The sequence below is a fragment of the Theropithecus gelada genome, chromosome 3, assembly GCF_003255815.1.
Source record: "Theropithecus gelada isolate Dixy chromosome 3, Tgel_1.0, whole genome shotgun sequence".
In the NCBI taxonomy this organism is placed as follows: domain Eukaryota; kingdom Metazoa; phylum Chordata; class Mammalia; order Primates; family Cercopithecidae; genus Theropithecus; species Theropithecus gelada.
This window is the reverse complement of record NC_037670.1, coordinates 45,316,637-45,337,483: the sequence shown is the minus strand read 5'-3', so window position 1 is coordinate 45,337,483 and position 20,847 is coordinate 45,316,637. Positions and strand designations below refer to the sequence as shown.

The 20,847-nt window shown below is 39.6% G+C and overlaps 1 protein-coding gene across 2 annotated transcripts in view; it reads right to left on the bottom strand.

The window, feature by feature from the left end:
• Nucleotides 1-19,748, bottom strand: part of C3H21orf91 (chromosome 3 C21orf91 homolog) — a 29,695-nt gene extending 9,947 nt beyond the window's left edge. For both annotated transcript variants that reach the window (XM_025380946.1, XM_025380948.1), the window contains exons 1-2: nt 19,671-19,748; nt 18,556-18,689 (exon numbers count right to left, since the gene is read on the bottom strand). In XM_025380946.1, coding sequence (XP_025236731.1) covers nt 18,556-18,682 — 127 coding nt within the window. In that variant the 5' untranslated portion in view covers nt 18,683-18,689; nt 19,671-19,748. The remainder of the gene's footprint in view (nt 1-18,555; nt 18,690-19,670) is intronic.
• Nucleotides 19,749-20,847: the final 1,099 nt, after the last annotated feature.

Here is a 20,847-nt window from a genome sequence, read left to right as displayed (position 1 = left end):
CATGCTCTGAAAAAATTTTAAGCACATTGCCTTAAAACATGATAAACTTATTTGTGCAACAATACATGCAGTATGGCTTCAAAATATTTTTTGGCTAGGTGTGGTGGTTCATGCCTATAATCCCAGCACTTTAGGAGGCCAAGCCAGGTGGACTGCTTGACACCAGGAGTTCGAGAGCTGTCTGGGCAACATGGTGAAACCTGGTCTCTAGAAAAAAGTACAAAAATTAGCCCAGCATGGTGCATGCACCTGTAGTCCCAGCTACTTGGGAGGTTGAGGTGGGAGGATCATTCGGGCCAGAGAGGTGGAGGTTGCGGGGAGCCGTGATTGTGCCGCTACACTCTATCTAGCCTGGCCAACAGAGGGAGACCCTGTCTCATGAAAAAAAGAAAAAAAAGTTTTTTATGGAGGCTCACATTTTGCCCAGCCTAAATAATTTGCCAAGATTAAAGGTGTTTTTCTTTTTGTGATGATCTTATCTTGGATGCTAAGAAAGGGAGTATAGGTACTTGAATATGCATGCGTTGTTGCTCCATATTAAGTAACAGTAATCTTGTGCTTCTTTAAGCAAGGGTTCACTGTAAAAATGGGAGGGCTGCCAAATTCCGTCTTATTAGGAAAGACAATGGATTAAAACGTTACTTGTTTTTGAGGCGCAGACAACCATTCCTGATAAAAATAAAGGAAAAGCCCTGTGGGTAGAAGTGGCACTCCCATGGACTGAAAGCTGGATCCATACTGCAGGTAAGTTTTGTTTAGCCCACAAACATTTTTAAGAGAAAAATTAAAAACAAAATGAGAGGATCTGGCAGGATCTGGCTGCTGAACTGGGTATGTACTCTTTAATTCCAAATAGTTCTTATTATTTCCTTAATGAAAGCACATGTACCTGTGACTCTGCAGGCTCCAATTCCATGTCAGGTCACCTGTACTGTACTGAGACTGGGCTGGATTGCTGCAGTGTAAATACTACTTGCCCCAGTGATGGTTTCACGCTCAATTCGATTAGACTACTATGCATTTGATGGGCAGGCAGTAGCCAAGCCATAATTCAAGAAGAGTTATTACCATTATATCTATTGCCAAGCACTGCCACTCAGTGGGAGGATGCTCAGTTTGTCTATTCTGTCATGTGACCAAGGTAGAGGATTAGACTGAAAGCTGGAAGGGAAGGATGAATAGTTGGAGTATCTACTTCCCATAAAGAACAGGCTTCTGTCTCTTGGAATTTTTTATCAGTTGTCCTAGGTGTCTTAGAAAATACTGTGATAAAGAGTACCTCATTTCCTTGCCCTCATGCCTTTAGCTAACTCAGGAGCCACTTAAACGACTAAATAGAGTCTGCCATATTCAAGTACTCAACATACCATTTACAAATAAAAGGTAACTGCTTAGCAGATGGAATACTGGCAACCACATGAAGCCAACATACAGATGGTTCAGAAACTTGCTTTCCCACATTTGGAGAATCACTGCCCTAAAGAAAGATTTATCAACAGGTGGTTTTTAGATGGCAGATTTCAGCTTAGAGATGTGCATGCCATTTAAAAGTTCCTGTGTGTGCTAAGGATTAAGGCAGTTAATCAACGCAGCTTAATCTAATCAATGAATTGTAAGGGAAAATTTCAATGAGCTAAGAGTTCAGAGAGACAATGATAAACCTCACCCTCAACCAAGGAGGCCAGAGCAGAACTGAGATCTTTGATTGATAGATGTATACATTGCAAATGACATGTCAAAAATAAAAACTCACTCAGTGAATTCTACTTTTTCATTCCAACAGTTGGAAAGTTGGGGAAACACACCTACATAACAACTGTTTATTACTAAAAAGGCACAAAACTAATCCAAACTCAATTCTACTCCTTAATGTAGCTACTTGTTTTTTTAACAGCAATGCCCAACAGAACTTTCTGTGGTGATGGACACATTGTATCACTGAGCTATGCAATAAGTAGCCATTTGTGGCTACGGGATACTTTAGCATCTGAAATGTAGATAGTCTGACTGAAGAACTCAAGTTTTAATTTTAATTTAAATGAATTCAATGTGGCAAGGCTACTGAATTGGACAAGGCAGATTGTCCACAGGTAACTAAACAAAACGGTACCTGGAAAGAGAACATGGATAGAAGCTATCATCATTTCTTTTAAAACCATACTGAGATATATATATATATATATATATATTTTTTTTTTACATGGAATTTTGCTCTTGTCACCCAGGCTGGAGTGCAATGGTGCAATCTCGGCTCACTGCAACCTCTGCCTCCCAGGTTCAAGCAATTCACCTGTCTCAGCCTCCCGGGTAGCTGGGATTACAGGCACCTACTACCACACCTGGGTAATTTTTGTATTTTTAGTAAACACAGGGTTTCACCATGTTGGCCAGGCTAGTCTCAAACTTCTGACCTCAGGTGATCCACCCACCTCGGTCTCCCAAAGTGCTGGGATTACAGGCTTGAGCCACCACGCCCAGTCAGTGTACTGATAAATTAACATGGGATATTACACTCACAGCACGATATAGAAAGGTAAATTTGTTTTTCTGGTAAAATAAATGAAATTTGGGCTATAAGGTTTAATTATCATTATGTTACAAAAAGTTTTAAGCCAATAATCCAATGGACCCAAGTAACCTTCTACATGTTCCATATTCCCCTAAAGGATTTAAGTGAATGTACTGACATTTATTCTAAAAAAATTTTTGTGTAAGAAATTGTCGTAAGACACCTAAAAAGCTATTCAAAATAACTATAATTGAATTACTAGTTTTAAATATCCATTTATATGGGGCATATGAAGACACTAACTTACAGCAAAACAAAAACACAACGAAGTTTCCTAATGATAGACAAAGTTAAAAAGATGCTACTTAAACAAAAGATAGCCTTAAAAATGCCTTCATAATAATAACCAGATGAATGAGGGCACACTACTATGAAAAAGCAAATTTAGGGTTTGAAAGCAAGAAATGTGATAACTCTGTCTCTTTGCCCTTCATCTCCTGAACTGCCACCTGCTCAACTTACGTTCTGAGAAAGTGATCTATTTTCTTACAAACAAGAAAGGTAAAATGAAAAGCTCATCGGTAACTATTTATCAAACATAAGTTTTGCAACTCAACTTCTTTGCATATATTTGAATCAGTGTTTCTGAAATTCTAGCTAATTATTCCTTAAATAAATGATTTATAACAGCATCTAATGGAAACATCCTAGCTAGTGAATTTGAGGCATTTATAATTCAATTACTACTGAAGGTAGTAAATGGTAAAAATTAAGGCTGAGTTGAGAAACGATCACTACAACTCACCAACCATTTGATAAGACGAAAGCTAAAAATAGAAAATGCAGTAATTGATTAATCATATTGCAAAATGCTAAAATAGAAATAAAAAATTACAGTTCAGACCAATGTGAACTAAAAATATGTAGTATTATGACAATATATGTTTTAGTTAATCTATATTTTAATCACATACCTACAAGCATTTCTTTTTCTTTTCTTTCATTTTTTTTTTTTTTTTTTTTTTGAGACAAGTCTTGCTCTGTTGCCCAGGCTGGAGTGCAGTGGCACAATCACAGCTTACTGTAGCCTCAACCTCCTGGGCTCAAGGGCTCAAGCAATCCTTCCACCTCAGCCTCCTGAGTACCTGAACTACACAAGTATGTGCCACCCTGTCTGTATAGTTTTTTTCGTATATATAGTAGAGATAGGGTTTTGCTATGTTGTCCAGGCTGGTCTTGAACTCCTGAGCTCAAGCGACCCTCCCACCTTGGCCTCCCAAGGTGCTGGGATTACAAGCATGAGCTACTGTTCCTGGTCAGTTGTTTCTTTTGATGATGCTACCATACACAGAGACAAAGATAGGAAGCTGTTGTTGGGTACTAAACATACTGACTTATACCTAGGAGCCTGAATTCTATCTCAAGTTAGGGTTAATGTCCTTAAACACTGGGACCATTTGTCCTAAGTGCATCATAGCAATTCTAGAGTAAAAAACAAAACAAAACAAAACAAAAAACCCCAAAAAACTGTGATCTAAACAAAGGGGTTGGAGAACTAAGGTACAATACAGTTTTTTCCATAATGTAACATAGTTTTTAACATAATAGATTTCATGGCATCAATTCACTAGTAAACGGAAGACATTCAAACAAATGATAGAATTGCAAACTGGGACATATATTTGACCTGTAGTCTACCTTTGAGAATTTAAGCTACATGCAATGGGAATTTAATCACCAGCAAAAAAGATGAATATATAAAAAGATTTTAGCACTGGAAATTGAACACAAGCTAAATATTCATCAATGAAAACTGGTTAAGCAAATTATGGTACAATGGGATGCAAAAAAATGATGTGGTAAAAACTTTACCTGCTAATAGAAAAAAGATGTTCCTATTAAATGAAAGACCTGGTTATTGAATGGTGTATACAGCCTCATTTCATTTTTTATAAACAAATGTTTAAACACAAAAATGTTTTAAAACCATTTCTACCCCCTCCCCACATGCTGCATTGCAGAAAACTTAGAACACACCAATTAAGAGTATGAGTAAATAGGTAGAATTATGATTAATAATCTTTTTGCTTTCTGTATTTGGTTTTCTTATATTAGGCATAGTTTGCTTTTTAATAAAACAAGAAAACTTTAAGAAAAAAAAAATCTTTTATCCTTTTAAGTAGTGAAAACTTAAAAGACTGAAAAAATGCCTGTGAAGAAATGCTTTTTAGTTTGAGAAAGAATACAGTGTTCTTGGTATTGTATGGTATGTTCCAATGAACTAAGTTAAACAAAAAGATTAAGACACTAAAATGGTAAAAGCTATGCATTCCTAAAACATCCTAAAATTCTGAATTTTTTTTTTTTTTTGGTTGTAAGAATCCTCTTAATAATGTATCTAGCAAAGAAAGTAACACTCAAATGAAAGCAGCCCTCCTCCCCATAAAAGTGAGATCACAACCAGTCGTTCTAGCTGGCAACCCTTGCTGGAGAGCCAAAGACTACAAAGGGAGTGGAAGAAATATGTTGATAACTGAATAAAATCCTTACCACTGAATTGAACAGATTTGCTGGGCACCTACCATATGAGGAAATAAGGAAAGCTAGAGCAGAAAAACCTACTGAAAATCACATCACTGAAAGGTTAACTGAGGACAAATTTAAACCTCCTCAATGTATACAGAACACTCAACTATTCTGTTAATGAAGAAGCTGTTCGGCATACAAACCAATCACAGCAATACCCTCAATACGGCATTTCATCTTTTCAGATAAGATGAAAACAAAACTCTTCTACATTTCTACTTAAATTAACAGTAACATTTGCATCACATACTATGTTTACCTGTATTTACACAGGGTTTCTATATTCATCATTTTTTCTCATCCTTGCAGCACCCCTGTGACACAGGCAATGATGTTATTTATTATCACCTCTCATTTAATACAGGTACTCCAAAAGATAGGCAGCTGTAAACAAGGAGGAAGAAAAGTATATGACGTTTAAGACAGAGGGCACTAGATAAGCAAAGGCATAGAAGTGAGACAGAAAGAAAGGGAGACACTGAAGGAATGAGAGCATGACTGGTTGTAAAGTGCCTCTGGCGGGTAATGAAAGATGAAGGTGGTCAGTTAAGCAGGTTCCTGGTCATGAGAAGAATTACATGCCATGTTAGGGAGTTAATAATCTGCAGAAAATGGCAGAAAATGATTTAAGAGTTTCATGTACATGAAATGGCATGATCAGATTTGTACTTTAAAAATCTTTATGGTGGTACTGAATGAGAAGTGTTGGAAGTGTGGAGTAGGGACGGGGGAGAGGATCAAGCCTATGAAACCAATTAAGTGGTTTGTGAGGTAATATAGGTAAGAAGAAACAATGGCTTGGACTAAGGTGTGGCAGAGAGAATGACAAGAAGGGAACAGATTGGAGAGAATCAATAGGATTCAGAGACAGACTACACGGAGAGGGTGGGTAGGACAGAAGTGCTGAGGGTTGACAGAACTGTTGCTAGCCCAGCAACTTGCCTTTGCGAACTGGAAAACTGTCCCTGACAGGGCACACAGCTTGAAAAGCAGACCTCAGGCTAGATATGAGCCGCAACTCATCACTGCACCTGCAGAGCGCCCCCTGGTACAGAACTCTTCCTGAAGAACCTGGTCCTTCGATCACCAGCGTTAAGAGTCAGCCGGAATTCTTGTTAAAATTCAAATTCCTAGTCTCAACGCTGGACCTCTAGTGAATCAGAATCTCTGGGAGGATGGGCCTGAGGTTCCATGTGAGCCAATGATAAAGGAAATACATAAAATGCATGTGTATATGGAAGGAGATTACTTTAGCTCAAGAAACTTCGGCTCGACATCTGAAGAATATCTACATGGAGAGGCCTAGCAGGTAGGATATAGGAGTCTGGTGCTCAGAATAAAGATTTGGCCTCACAATATAAGTTTGTAGAGTTCCAGCTTAACTTTACCAGCTTACAGAGGTATAGTTGAAGCTGTGGTAATAAAAGCAACTAAAATAAGAAGCCAGGATTGAGGGAGTTGAGTATTTCAACAAACAGGTAAATGTCAGAGTTTGAAAACTCCACTAACACCAACTGTTTATTGCCTAGATAGCTAGGTGATCGCTGGTGAGAGCAAGACGGTGGCAAATTAGAGGGCACTGAAAAAAAGCTGGGAGGAGAAATAAGAGACCCTAAATGAATTGCTGTTTAAAGAATTATAGCTTAAGGAAAAAAGGGAAAAGGTTTTTTTCCGTTGACTTTTTCTTTTAAAATGGGAGACATGAACACTTCTGATATGTTAGCTAACCATTCTTTTGGCTAATCTGCCAGGTACATAGAAAATAACTGTAGGATGCCAAGCTGATGAGTTAGTAAAACAGAGGAGAGGGCAAATAGATGCATTAAGAGTGGGAGGCTGGGTGCAGTGGCTCACGTCTGTAATCCCAACACTTTGGGAGGCCAAGGCGGGTGGATCACCCTGAGGTCTGGAGTTTGAGATCAGCCTGGCCAACATGGTGAAACCCCATCTCTACTAAAAATACAAAAATTAGTGGGCACGGTGGCAGGTACCTGTAATCCCAGCTACTCGGGAGGCTGAGGCAGGAGAATCACTTGAACCTGGGAGGCAGAGGTTGCAGTGAGCCAAGATCCTGCCACTGCACTCCAGTCTGGGCAACAGAGTGAGGCTCCATCTCAAAAAAAAATAAATAAATAAAAGAGTAGGAGGTAGAAAAGACAGAAGACGTAAGAAGTGTGAAAGAAATTAAATTGTTCCATATTCACTCTCAATTGAGAATTGAGATTTCCCAGAATATCTATGACTGATATTTATCCAATACATTTTGTTAATATATAACCTGGTAATCTAAAACTGACTTTTCTGGAGAACTTCCTAATATGCAGGAATTATATTTTATCTATACTGCATTTATTCTACTGTGTAGTAGAAATAAAATTGATATGGTTTCGATTTGTGTTCCTACCCAAATATCATGTCAAATTGTAATGCGCAGTGTTGAAGGAGGGTGCTGGTAGGAGGTGACTGGATCATGGGAGCAAACTTCCCCCTTGCTGTTCTCACGATAGTGAATCTCACATAATCTGGTTGTTCAAAAGTGTGTAATACCTCCGTCTTCTCTCTTCCTTCTTCTCCAGTCATGTAAGGTGTGCCTGCTTCCCCTTCACCTTCTGTCATGATTGAAAGTTTTCTAAGGCCTCCCCAGCTATGCTTCCTATACAGCCTGTGGAACCGTGATCCAGTCTCAGGTAGTTCTTTATAGCAATGCAAGAACCATTACAGAAAATTGGTACTGGGAATGGGGCACTGCTGTAAAGATACCTGAAAATGTGGAAGCGACTTTGAAACTGGATAATGTGCAGAGGCTGGAACAGTTTGGAGAGCTCAGAAGAAGACAGGGAGGTAAGGGAAAGTTTGGAACTTCCTAGACACTTGTTAAATTGTTGTGCCCAAAATGCTGACAGTGATATGGACAATGAAGTCCGGGAGTAGGCGGTCTCAGATGGAGATGATAAATTTATTGCAGTAAAGGTCACTCTTGCTACGCTTTACCAAAGAGACTGGTGGCACTGTACCCCTGGTCTAGGGACCTGTGGAACTTTGAACTTGAGAGTGATGATTTAGGCTATCTGGTGGAAGAAATATCTAAGTAGTAAAGTGTTCAAGATGTGGCCTGGCTGCTTATAACAGTGTGCAGGCATATATGTGAACAAAGAGATGATCTGAAACTGGAACTTATATTTAAAAGGGAAATAGAGTTTAAAAGTTTGGAAAATTTGCAGCCTGACCATGTGGTAGAAAAGAAAAGCCCATTTTCTGGAGAGAAATTCAAGCCAGCTGCAGAAATCTGAATAAGTAAAGAGGAGCTGAATAGCCAAGACAATGAGGAAAACACCTTGAAGGCATTTCAGAGACCTTTGTTGCATCCCTTCCCATCACAGGCCCAGAGGCCTACGAGGAAAGAATGGTTTCATGGCCTGGGCCCAGGGCCCTGCTGCCCTGCACAACCTTGGGACACTGCTCATGTCCCAGCCACTTCAGCTCCAGCCATTGCTAAAAGGCCCCAGATATGTCTCAGGCCTCTGCTCCAGAGAGTGCAAGCTGTAAGCCACGGCTTCCACGTGGTGTTAACTTTGCAGGTGTGTAGAGGGCAAGAGTTGAGGCCTGCGAGCCTCTACCTAGATTTCAGAGGATGTATGGAAATGCCTGGATGTCCAGGCAGAAATCTGCTGCACGGGTGGAGCCCTCATAGAGAACCTCTACTAGGGCAGTGCAGATGGGAAATGTGAGGTTTGACTGCCCCCAGAGAGTCCCCACTGTGGCACTGCCTAGTGGAGCTGTAGGAAGAGGGTCACCATACTCCAGACTTCAGAACGCTAGATTCACTGACAGCTTTCACTGTGTGCCTGGAAAACCCGCAGGCACTCAACCTCAGTCTGTGATGTACCTCACTGTATCTTGGAAGTAAAGAACTTGTTTTTTAGAGGCTCAAAACGGACTTGCCTTGTCTCAGATGAGACTTTGGACTATGGACTTTCGAGTTAATGCTAAAATGAGATAAGTCTATGAGGGACTGTTGATAAGGGATGATTGTATTTTGCAATGTGAGAAGGACATGAGATTTGGGAGGGGCCAGGGACAGAATGATATGGCTTGGATTTGTGTCCCCACCCAAATTTCAGGTTAAACTGTAATCCCCGATATTGGAGGAGGGGCTTGGTGGGAGGTGATTAGATCACAGGGGCACATGTGCCCCTTGCAGTTCTCATGATAGTGAGTTCTTACAAGATCTGGTTGTTTAAAACTATGTAGCACCTTCTTCTCTCTCTCTTCCTGCTTCTTTGCCCATTAAGACATTCCTTCACCTTCTGGTATAATTGTTAAGTTTTCTGCGGCCTCCTCAGCCATGCTTCCTGCACAGCCTGCAGAGCTGTGAGAAAATTAAACCTCTTTCTTCATAAATTACCCAGTCTCAGGTAGTTCTTTATAGCAGCGTGAGAATGGACTGATACAATAATGAAAATGTTGATTTATCACGATAAATGGAAAATAATTTGTTCAGCCAAATTAACATGGTCAAAATTATGAAGGATAATAAGTAACAGAAATGTCCTCAGAGCAAATAGTAATATAAAAACTTTGAAGTATTTTCTACTGTTCAAAATACTTACAGATACTGAAGATCCTCTTTAATATTTGAAGACATCAGTATAAAAGTATGAATGAAGGAGTATTTCATGTTAATCTTGAAACACTCCTCCCATATAACACAACCAGATTTCCTCAATGTATGGGCTCTAATTTTCAAAACAGACCAGCAATTATCATTCATTAAGTTCACGGTAGATATTATTCCACCAGTAATCATAAGTTTAGGACAGATGTTAAAAATGTCATTAAGTATATCTGTATAGCACTTCAGAAACTGGAAGGTGGTTTTAGTGTCTATTATACTTCATAGTGGCAAATAATCCTGTATTAATTCCAATATGCTATATAATTTACTTATTCTGTTGTCTTTTTCCTCCTCTCATGCAAGCCTAATGATGGTGGGGATTTGTTTATTTTTGCTAACTCCATTATCTCTAGCTACTAGAAAATTTCTGACACTCAGTAGTTGATCGATTAGTATTTATTGAAGGAATATGTTTAAAATTATGGTGAAATCAACCATAGAGCTTTCATTTTGAGATTTAGATTTATGGGTACACACAAATCATTGTTTTGCCTTACTATTGTACAACTCAGTCAGTAACAGCAAAGAGCTACCAGAAATAGATAACAACATTAATTTAACATTATTTGTAAAGAACAGACACTGTCCCCTTGTTAAAACGATAAATCCAAAGCTCAGAGTTTAATGGGTTTATTCTCCTTATCAAATTCCTAACAGATGGTATGACAAATTGAATTAGAATAATTTAAATTCACTCCAACCAGAACTGTGGTTAACATTTTGATAACTCTGCAACTTTACTTAGCTACTTTGATTTCAATCACTCATACATTTTTCATGCCTTGCCTTATTTAAAATTCACATTTAATGCTCATTTCCCATAATATGGTGATTAAAGGTAACAGCAAAATCACCTTCCAACCGCTAAAGTGCTATACAAATACAATTATTTTGTTTTTAATTTATATTTGGTAATAAACATTGAAAAAATTTTCTTAAGTTTTAATTTTGAACTGTCAACAGAGGAACATTATTTCTAAATATGTTCTAAATATTTCTAAAATGTACTACCGACATAGAAGTTTAATGCTTATTATCTTCTAAAATTCAGAAACTAGGCAGCTCAACATTAATGAACACTTTCTTTTCTCTCTCTCAGGTTGTCCCAGCATCACCTATTGAGGCTGATAAGCAAAAGGGAGCTGCTATGCAATTTCAGGATTGGTGCCGAAATCTTCACCTGTGCTCACACTGTCTGCTTCCACTCACTCATAATCCTATTCTCTCTCTTGAGAGAAAGGCTAATCAGGATAAATATGCTAGTCTGCCTTACTTGGATTGTGGAAGGACAGAGAGCAGTGTTAGAATCACTGTTTCATTACCAGCTGACATCTGCATGGTTCTTCTGGGTAAGGACCAGCAACAAGACTGTCTTGTGTGTGTCCTTTTTCTTCCTAGTTCGTCCCATCTCTCTGATTAACATCAATTCAATAAAAATTTCTCAAAACTATATTATGTTGGCAAACTGTTTGTTTAGATTACAATCTCCATGGAAACTGCATCACTCCACTCTTAGGTCATCAGAAATCAGTATTTTTGGCTATTCCACAGAATGTGTATTCATTAAATATCGTGAGTAGAAATTATTTAAAAATTAAGCATGTCTTAGGACCCAAACTTTAGTCCTCGCTTGAATATTCACATTTGTGTAATTCATTTCCAATATTGCCTAAAAGTTACTTAGTAGCTACTAAATTTCTAAGAGTCCATGTCATCTTCTTTGGAAGAAGAAATTTAGGCACCTGGACGCTTTGGAATCAGAGACCCTGGGTCTCTAACCTTTGTGATTTTTGGAATAGTTACCCAGACTCTCTACTCACTTTCCTTATTCATCAAACTGGGATAACACAGAACCTACTTCATATAGTTGTATTAAGAATAAAATTAAAAACTGCATGGAAAGTGTACAATACCTAGTAAATAATATCCAAATATTGTTTAGATAAGAGACTTACCTAAAAGTATAAATTCCCTAAATATTTACTGAGCATAAGGTGGACTAGTTTCTTCCAACTAGAGGGTGATACTTCACTTCCTCTAGAGTAGAGATAAATCTATCTTTGTCTTCTTTCTTCACAGGCCATTATTATTTGCATGCAATAAGAAAAATTACACTTTCAGTGTCTATTATACTTCATAAAGGCAAATAATCCTTTCTGGATAGGTGATGTCTCTTTATCAGTTCTCCAGTAACAGTTATTATAGGTTATGTCAGCATGAAAACTATCTTTGAGAATAATTTTGATCCAAGTAGTAAAGACTTTCAATTTAGATTTAAGTTGTTTTCACGTATCTCATAAAACATTTCTTTCATCTCTGTCAGACTATTGGGATAAATGAACTATGATTCTGAACCAGAAAGTCATTTTTATATATTCTAATAAATCATTTTAATTTATCATTATGACATTCTTATTAATAGGATATTCTGGGTTATACACACTGCTTGTTTTCAACTTTAAATCACTGACTTAAAAGAACATTATTTTTATCACTGACTTAAAAAGCACTCAAGATCATCATTATGAACATACATACTCCTCTGCTGCAGAGGACATCCTTCACAACCAAAATTTATGTGTGATCTACATTTTAAACGCATCCTAGACTTTAGAATTAGAAAGCCTAACAAAGTTAGGCAGGAGAAAAAAAAATGAGGCTACCATCATTAGGACAGGGATAAAAGTCTGGAAACTAGCTCCTCATATATGGGTTGTTAGTTAAATCACAAGTCTTTACCAGATATTGTTAGCCTAGTTTCAATGATTTTTCTATAAAAATATTCTATTAAACTAATCACCAATTAAGCCTACTTTTTACTCTCACCCATCCTTACTCCTATTCAAATAAAGTATTACTACCAGAGCCATTTTTAAAGTGTTCAAACTAAGTGATATTAAAAGGCAGTTAAGGATTAAAAAAAAATTAACCTTGAGCCTTTACTTTCAAGTTGTTGTGGTGTGAATGTGTCCCTCAAAGTTCATGTTTTGGAAACAATCCTTAAAGCAACAGTGTGGTGGCGGGGTCTAATAGGTGATTAGGTAATGAGGGCTCTGACCAAATAAATGAAGTAATGTCATTATTGTAGGAGTGGGTTAGTTATCTTGAGATTAACTTTTATAAGAAACCACTTTTGGCCAGGTGTGGTGGCTCATGCCTGTAATTCCAGCACTTTGGGAGGCCAAGGCGGGCTGATTATGAGGTCAGGAGATCAAGACCATCCTGGCTAACACAGTGAAACCCTGTCTCTACTAAAAATACAAAAAATTAGCTGGACGTGGTGGCGGGCGTCTGTGGTCCCAGCTACTCAGGAGGCTAAAGCAGGAGAATGACGTGAACCCAGGAGGCGGAGCTTGCAGTGAGCCAAAATTGTACCACTGCACTCCAGCCAGGGCGACAGAGTGAGACTCCATCTCAAAAAGAAAAAAAAAAGAAACCACTTTTGTTATAAAAGTGAGTTTAGCTCTCTCTTGACTTCCTGCCTTCTGCCACAGGATGATGCAGCATGAAGATCGTTGCCCAAATGCAGGGCCCTCAACCTTCAGAACCAAGAAATCTGCGTTCTTTATAAATTACCCAGTCTCAGCTATTCTGTTACAGCAGCTCAAAATAGACTAAGATAAGTATATTAAAGATCACCAAGCTAAAGTTCAGAATTCCCATTAGGCTTTATACTTCAAAGTGCAACTTTTAGTTAATACATGATGTTTGCCATTACAGGATGGGAAATGAGAAAGAGGCTAATGCCAGACTGAACTAGCTCTTTACAGCTTCCCGATCACAAGTGGTGGGGACCCTTACTTAAGTGGAAAAAATGTTAGTGTGTCAGAAGAAGGACACAGAGGAACAGTTTATGTCCTCTTCGAGTAATAGACAACCAGTTCAAACTTCCAAACCAAATCAAGAATGTCACATTGAGATTCAAATTGGTCCCTGACTACTGACCACAAACAGTATATGGTGAAGACACAGAGAACCAAGGAACAGTAAGATTAAACACAGGCACTAATTCACCTGTGACTTAGCCAAGATCACGGATTTTTCTTGCTGGAAAGATTGCTAAGGAGCTGACTTTGGGTCTCCTCCTAGAATGGTTCCTAGAAAGAACTAATCGAGAGAAAGTAGTCCAAGAGGTACTACACAGAGAGCAGCCAGATACATACTTACCAACTAGCAAGGCCAAGTTACACTGGAAACTTTGGTACAGATTGAGTATCTCTTATCTGAAATGCCTGAAACCAGAACTGTTTCAAATTTCAGATTTCGGAATATTTGTATTATACTTACTGGTTGAGCATTCCAAATAAAAAAAATCTTAAATCTGAAATGCTCCAATGAGCATCTCCTTTGAGCATCGTGTAGGTGTCAAAAAGTTTTACATTTTGGATTTTGAATGCTCAACCTGTATAACAGGAATTGGTCGAATCTTATAAAAATGTTTTAGCCAGGTGTAAGGTGATGCACACCTGTAATCTCAGCTTCCTGGGAGACTGAGCTGGGAGAATTGCTCAAGGCCAGCCTAAGCAACATAGTGAAACCCTTATTTTAATAACATAAAGAAAGGAAGAAAAGCTAAACTGTTCTAAGCTAAGTTAGCTTAAAAAAACCGGGGGGGGGGGGGGGGGGGGTTTCTCTATGGAAAAGCAAGCAAGCCAATTATAGGAAGAGAGAAATGCTCTAAGAATTATTTATACACTATTTTGGCACAAGATGAAAACTCATAGTATGAACCAACAGTATTGAAACCCTGGATCTTTTCCTGCTGAAGTCTCACTTTGGGCTTTGTTACCTTACAGTTGAGTTTAATTACTGGCGCCTAACCACCCTGGGCTGCCTTCCTCTTTGCCATTCCTTAGGGAATGGTAGTAAGTTGGTCCTTAAATATCTTTAGAGATTTTAGCAATTTGAACTATGATGCATATTAGAGTATTTGATCACTAATATGTATGAAAAAGTTCATAGTGTCTTAGGGCCAAGGGCGGGCTGTAAGTATTTAGGAAGTTTATGCATCTGTTTCCTAATCTGAGAAGTAGACAATTTATTTTAATGCTGTATTAGTCCATTCTTGCATTGCTATTAAAAAAAACCCGAGACAGGGTAATTTATAAAGAAAAGAGGTTTAACTGGCTCACAATTCTGCAGGCGTACAAGTAGCACGGTAGCATCTGCTTCTGCGGAGTCCTCAGGGAACTTACAATCAGGGCAGAAGGCAAAGAGGGAGCCAACATCTCACTTGGTTAGAGTAGGAGGAAGAGAGTGAGGGGGGAGGTGCTACACATTTTAAAACAACCAGGTCTCATGATAACTCACTCACTGACTATCATGAGAACAGCACTGAGGGGATGGTGCTAACCCATTTATGTGAATTCCACCTCCATGATCCGATCACCTAATACCAGTCTCTGCCTGGGGATTACATTTCAACATGAGATTTGGGTACGGACACAGATCCAAACCATATCATATGGTGAAGAACAGTTTTAAAAAAAAATTAACCTTGTAAACATTTAAAAATATCTGAGTCCTCAGAGTGCGTTTCTCAGGTCCTTAAAGCATATCACCTGTGGCTTGGAAGTACGTAAAATTTAGGCTCCTCTTTCCTTTTCGTCATTGTAAAGTCACAGAGAAAAGCCAACTTAGAGCCATGCCCACAATACAAAATCTGTTCAACAAGATTAGATTGTCTTTTGTTATTTCTTTCTTCCTTCCTTTGTCTTCATTTTATAAACGTATGCATGCACACAGCTTTTAAACAAGAGGCTAGTTGATTAGGAAACCAGTGTTGACTTGATGTAAGCAACAATCCAAAAAGTAGAAAATATTACTATTGTTTACTACAAATGTATGGACTCAAAACTAGCTTAACTGTTATTATTTCTCAGGAGAATTTATTTTTACTCAGCCTCTTCTCAGAGAAGAGTGTCTTAGAGCAAAGTTAGCAATTAGTACACTAAGAAATCAGGTAACTGCAATACTCCCAAACTACAAAAAACTTTACACTAAACTAGCAAAGTTAAATGTCATTTTTAAAAAGCCCCTCTTACATTCTAGCCTATTGACAGGCATTGTGTTGGGAACTTGGTAGAGGAAAGAAAACTTCAAAAACATTTAAAAAGATTTACCGACAACAAATATACCTTGTTATTTTTCTAGTATGTAATCATTATGACATTTTTCCCCCACTGATTTCTAAAGTCCTGTATACTGACACAAAAACTAAAATTGTGTGCAATTCAAGATGCTCATTTCCCTCTTTTCTAAAATAATCTTTTTTTTTTTTTTGAGACGGAGTTTCGCTCTTGTTGCCCAGACTGGCGTGCGATGGCATGATCTCAGCTCACTGCAACCTCTGTCTCCTGGGTTCAAGTGATTCTCTTGCCTCAGCCTCCCGAGTAGCTGAGATTACAGGCATGTGCCACCATGCCCGGTTAATTTTGTATTTTTAGTAGAGATGGGGTTTCTCCATGTTGGTCAGGCTGGTCCCGAACTCCTAACCTCAAGTGATCCACCTGCCTTGGCCTCCCAAAGTGTTGGAATTATAGGCGTCAGCCACCACGCCGGCTTACAATAATCTCATATTAAACAAAACAGTTGTAATACACTAGCTGATAACTGTAGTGAAAATGAAAATGTGTATTTGTGAGAGCTGAGAACTGACACCAGATAGAGAAGAAATTATTTGATTCTAATTTTACTTACAAAGATTAAACTGGGATTTTAATATATAAAACCTTGACTATACATAGAGTATTAATGAAACAGTTCTAATTCAAATTGAGAATTGTCTTTTACACTGAAGGTAACTATGATTTCAAAAACAAAGGACTTATTCCATGCTTACATGCTGAGATATTATCAGAGCTGAAATGTTAAGAGATGGTACCTGAGGAAATATCTGTATAATCTCTATACAATGACTGAATACCAGATAAAAGGCTTATTTTAAAAAGCTAGAAAAGCAATTACAAAAATTTAGGGTTCTGTGGAAAAATTCGATCATGGTACGAACTCCGTTAATGATGAGTTGCCAGGAAACACTGGTTAGAAAAAGGTGGCTGGGAGAATAGCAAGGATAACCAATTAGGATTAGAACATTAGCCCTATTGATATAAAATAACTATTGACAGTAGATCAATGGTATTAAGATTACATATACTAGAACCAGACTGTCAAGCTTTAGTCCAGGATCGTCAGTTATGAGCTGTGTGACTTCAAACTGTATTTCTTAGGTCTCCAAGCTTCAGCTCTATCACATTGAAAATAGAAAATGACAGTAGTCATTCCAAAGCTATCTTGAGTTAAATAAGATAATCCACAGAAGGGGTTTAGCACAGTGCCTGGCACATAACAAGAGCTTGCCATCACCACTACAGCAACCCTGGGCAGTCCAACTTTTTGGCTGTTTCCTTAAAGGTAAAATACAGGGTTGGACTAGATAATTTCTAATGTCTTTACCCATCTAAAATTAAAATTCTACAATGTATCAACAATATAAAAGCCACTTCTATTTTCAAAGAACATAAATTCAGATTTTCACCCTAGCATGATTTAAGTACTGTAAAATAAACTTATTTTTAAGTTATCCTTTTATTTTTATTTATTCTTTTAGAGATGGGGTCTTGCTACGCTGCCCAAACTGGACTTGAACTCCTAGGCTCAAGCAATCCTGTCACCTCAACCTCTGGAGTAGCTGAAATTGTAGGACTACACCACTGTTCCTGTTATATCATCTTTTGAAATTAGCTATAACCACTACATTTATTAAAGCCAAAGTTATAGATATTCTATGTAATACACAAGAAATCCATAATCTTCCATCACATACTGTTTGGTGACTATAATAATTTCTGAATAACAAGTCCTAACAGGAATTTCAAGATATATAATCCCCCACTATATTTTTTTTAAACTATAAGAACATTTCATACCCCATACTTACAGAACAGAAAATAAAGATCATGAAAAATTTCAAATATATAATTCAGAAAAAAGGAAATAACTATTTTGAAACTGTCCATAATCTGGAGGTTTAATAAAGTCTCTCTACTGATATGTAACAACTCAAAACTCAAATTACAGGCCAGAATATTAAGTTTTTTTTTTTTAGTATGACTCATAAATATCTAAACCAAAAATCAATTTTAATATGACGACACTAACTGCACCAACCCAAATACATCCTTCTAAGAGGGCCGGTTTTTTTTTTTTTTTTTGGATTTGGAGAATTTTTCTTCATATATCTTAGGGACACTATTAAAAAATTTTAAAAACCTTTCCAGTTTTCAAAAATTACTAACAGTGTGTGTGATCACTGAAAAGAGGTTAATCTAAAAATTTTAAAATATTTTTCCAGATAATAAGATCATACTGGTGAGAAAAGGGTTCGGGCTTATCTCACTCAAATACTTGCATAATAGGCTTGAAAGAATAAAAAAATTGTTATGTTACTTCTTAATACGAAAAACACACACGTCTGTTAAAATCTGACAATTCAATAAGCTCTCAAACCAGAGAACACGTTTCCCAATCAACACTCATACTTATTTCTGTATTAGGAAAAATGAGGTTGTTCCAGGGGTCTTTAAGAAACAAAGATTTCTCTTAAATTCGTAACTCTGTTAACTGCACCTTCATTTCCAGAAACCTTATGTTTAACAAATCTCTACACTATTCATACTTAGCACAATTTCCAATCGTTGAGAATATTTTAGTTTTACCTTACAACCAGTATAAAGCAGCTGCGTTAAATTCATGCCATAAAATCAAAACTATACCGTGTGCTTACCCTCAATATTTAGCTCAAAGCAAATGTGGCAGAAGGAGAGTGTTTCTTTGTCTGTTCCCAGTTTACAAACACTGCAAATGTTGTCATCATTCAAATCAATGTTTACAAACTGCTCCTCTTCGTTCATAGTGCCCCTATTAAGAAACAGAAAAGGAAAGTTACGCAATTCAAGAACCTGCCTTTGGGGTAGTTTCCTTTTCTGGGAACTTCTAGGAAACAAGGATGCTGTTCAGCTCATCTCAAGCAAAAGCTCCATCAAACAAGCATCGCCATACTTGCACTTCAACATTGCACTTTTCCTGTGGAAAGACACAAAGCTAGTAAAACTTAAAACTAGGCCATAGGAGATACTATGTCAGTGTCTTTTTTGTCCTATAGTTGATTGGGTTAAGGGGACCTGAAGGAGAGAGGTTTGCGGGCATTCTAGTCCTCCTCCTTCGACCCCCAACCTCGAATAATCAGACACAGGGCTTAGCAGCGAGGCCTCTTCAGCTACCAGGTTCTGTCAACCTAGTTAACGCTGTGAGAAACAGGAAAAACGACCTGCACGGGACACTGCTTTGCTAACTTCCATTGGGGGAACCTCAGATGCGCCTCGCGAACTCGGAGTTGCGAAGCTTCGCATCGAACGGAGGTCGGCGGCAGCAAAATGCACGTGGGTACCGAACACCTGGGGAGGGCGTCCCGCCGTGTCCGGGGCAACCACATCGAAGGCCGAGCGGCGGATTCACGGTACCGGCCAGGCACCGCCGGAGGCGCCCAAGCCGGAGCCGGGAGAGCCGCGGCACCCTGGAGCCCAGCGGGCGGGAGAGCCTGGTCCCATCGCTCCGGGATTCCTCCCAGAGGGAAGAAAGCGTCCGAGAGCCACGGCGGCCGGCCCGCCCAGCCTCAGGGTCTCGGGGAGCCGGGTCCTGGCCCGTTCTTCAGCGTTGGGGGCGCGCGGCCACCCCCAGGGAATCGCGGACCCACGTCAGTCTCTCCGTCTGTCCGTCCGTCGGGGCGCCTGGCGCGCAGCAGCGCGAGGGGCCACGGGCCTCGGAACTCGAAGGAGGCGGGACGATGGGACGGGGGATCTGGGCTCGGGTGGGACGGGAGCAGGGGTGCGGGGTCTTTACCGTCCGGCTCCGCGGGTCACCACCGCCTTTCCGCGCGGCTCGGGTTCCTCCACTATTGTTTCCGGCCGCAACAGAGGCGGCCGCCGCGCGCCTGGCCCCGCCCTCTCCCGCCGGCGCCATCCCGTGAAGGCTGCGGGGAGGGTAGTGCGGCCGCGGGCACACCTGCGCGCTCGCAGGGCTGCTACGGGCCCGCCTCTCCGCTCCTGCACCGACGCCGCACCTTCGCCTCGAGTTCTCCGGTGATTCCGTGTGTCCTGGCCGGAGTTTCTTACCGTTCTCTGGAACGTAGCTCCTCACACCCCCCTCGTCGAGGTGCGTAGATAGACGAATCCATTCCACCTCTCCCTTCAGCATAGTGCAAACTACTGCCCCGGGGCGGGGGCCGCAGTCGGCGGGGGTAGGAAAACCGCGGGTGGATGGGAGAAAGGGCGAGGTGCGTGGGTGGCACTTTGACTTCAGGAGAAAGAAGCATAATACTGTCTCTGAACTTATAGTTAAGTGCCAGTTGAAGTAACTAACTAAGGAAAAGTTCATATTCAGGTGTCATGATAGAGGCATGATTTCAAATACAGAAGCTTTTAAAATAGGTTATTTGTTGTGGGGCGTCCCCCCCATATGGTACATCCCTGAACGCCCACGGGGAAAACCCCGAGCCCCACCTCTTATTTTTAGGTCCTGCTTGGTTCTCAAACTCTTTGCTTGACTTTTATTTTAGCTATTCTGGTTTTTTGGGGGTATGGTTCATGCAATACTTTCCCTTACGTTTTCTATTGTAGTCTTTACGGGCACCTACAGAGGAGAAACAGGAACTGTTCTCTCATTTTGCAGCCTAGGAGTAATTAACCCAGGTTATCGCAGTTGGTTAGAAGCAGGCTGGGGATTGAACCCAAGGCTACTGAGCGAAGATCAGTGTTATTTTTTACAGCATCATATGCACGTGTTCTGGTCGCACTCAAATAGAAAGAGGGCTGGCCTGTCAGTCTACATGTAGGCATTCTTGAACTGATGGTAGGAATAGACTCCATAGATCTTGGAAACTTCTGGACCAAATTAGCACTCTAATTATGGCATCTGTGCCTCGCAGGAGTGATCTGTGTCCTTGCCACCCATTTTAGTAGATGAACCAGCAACATTGACATTACCTGGTTTCTGTTAGAAATGAATAATCTCAGGCCCC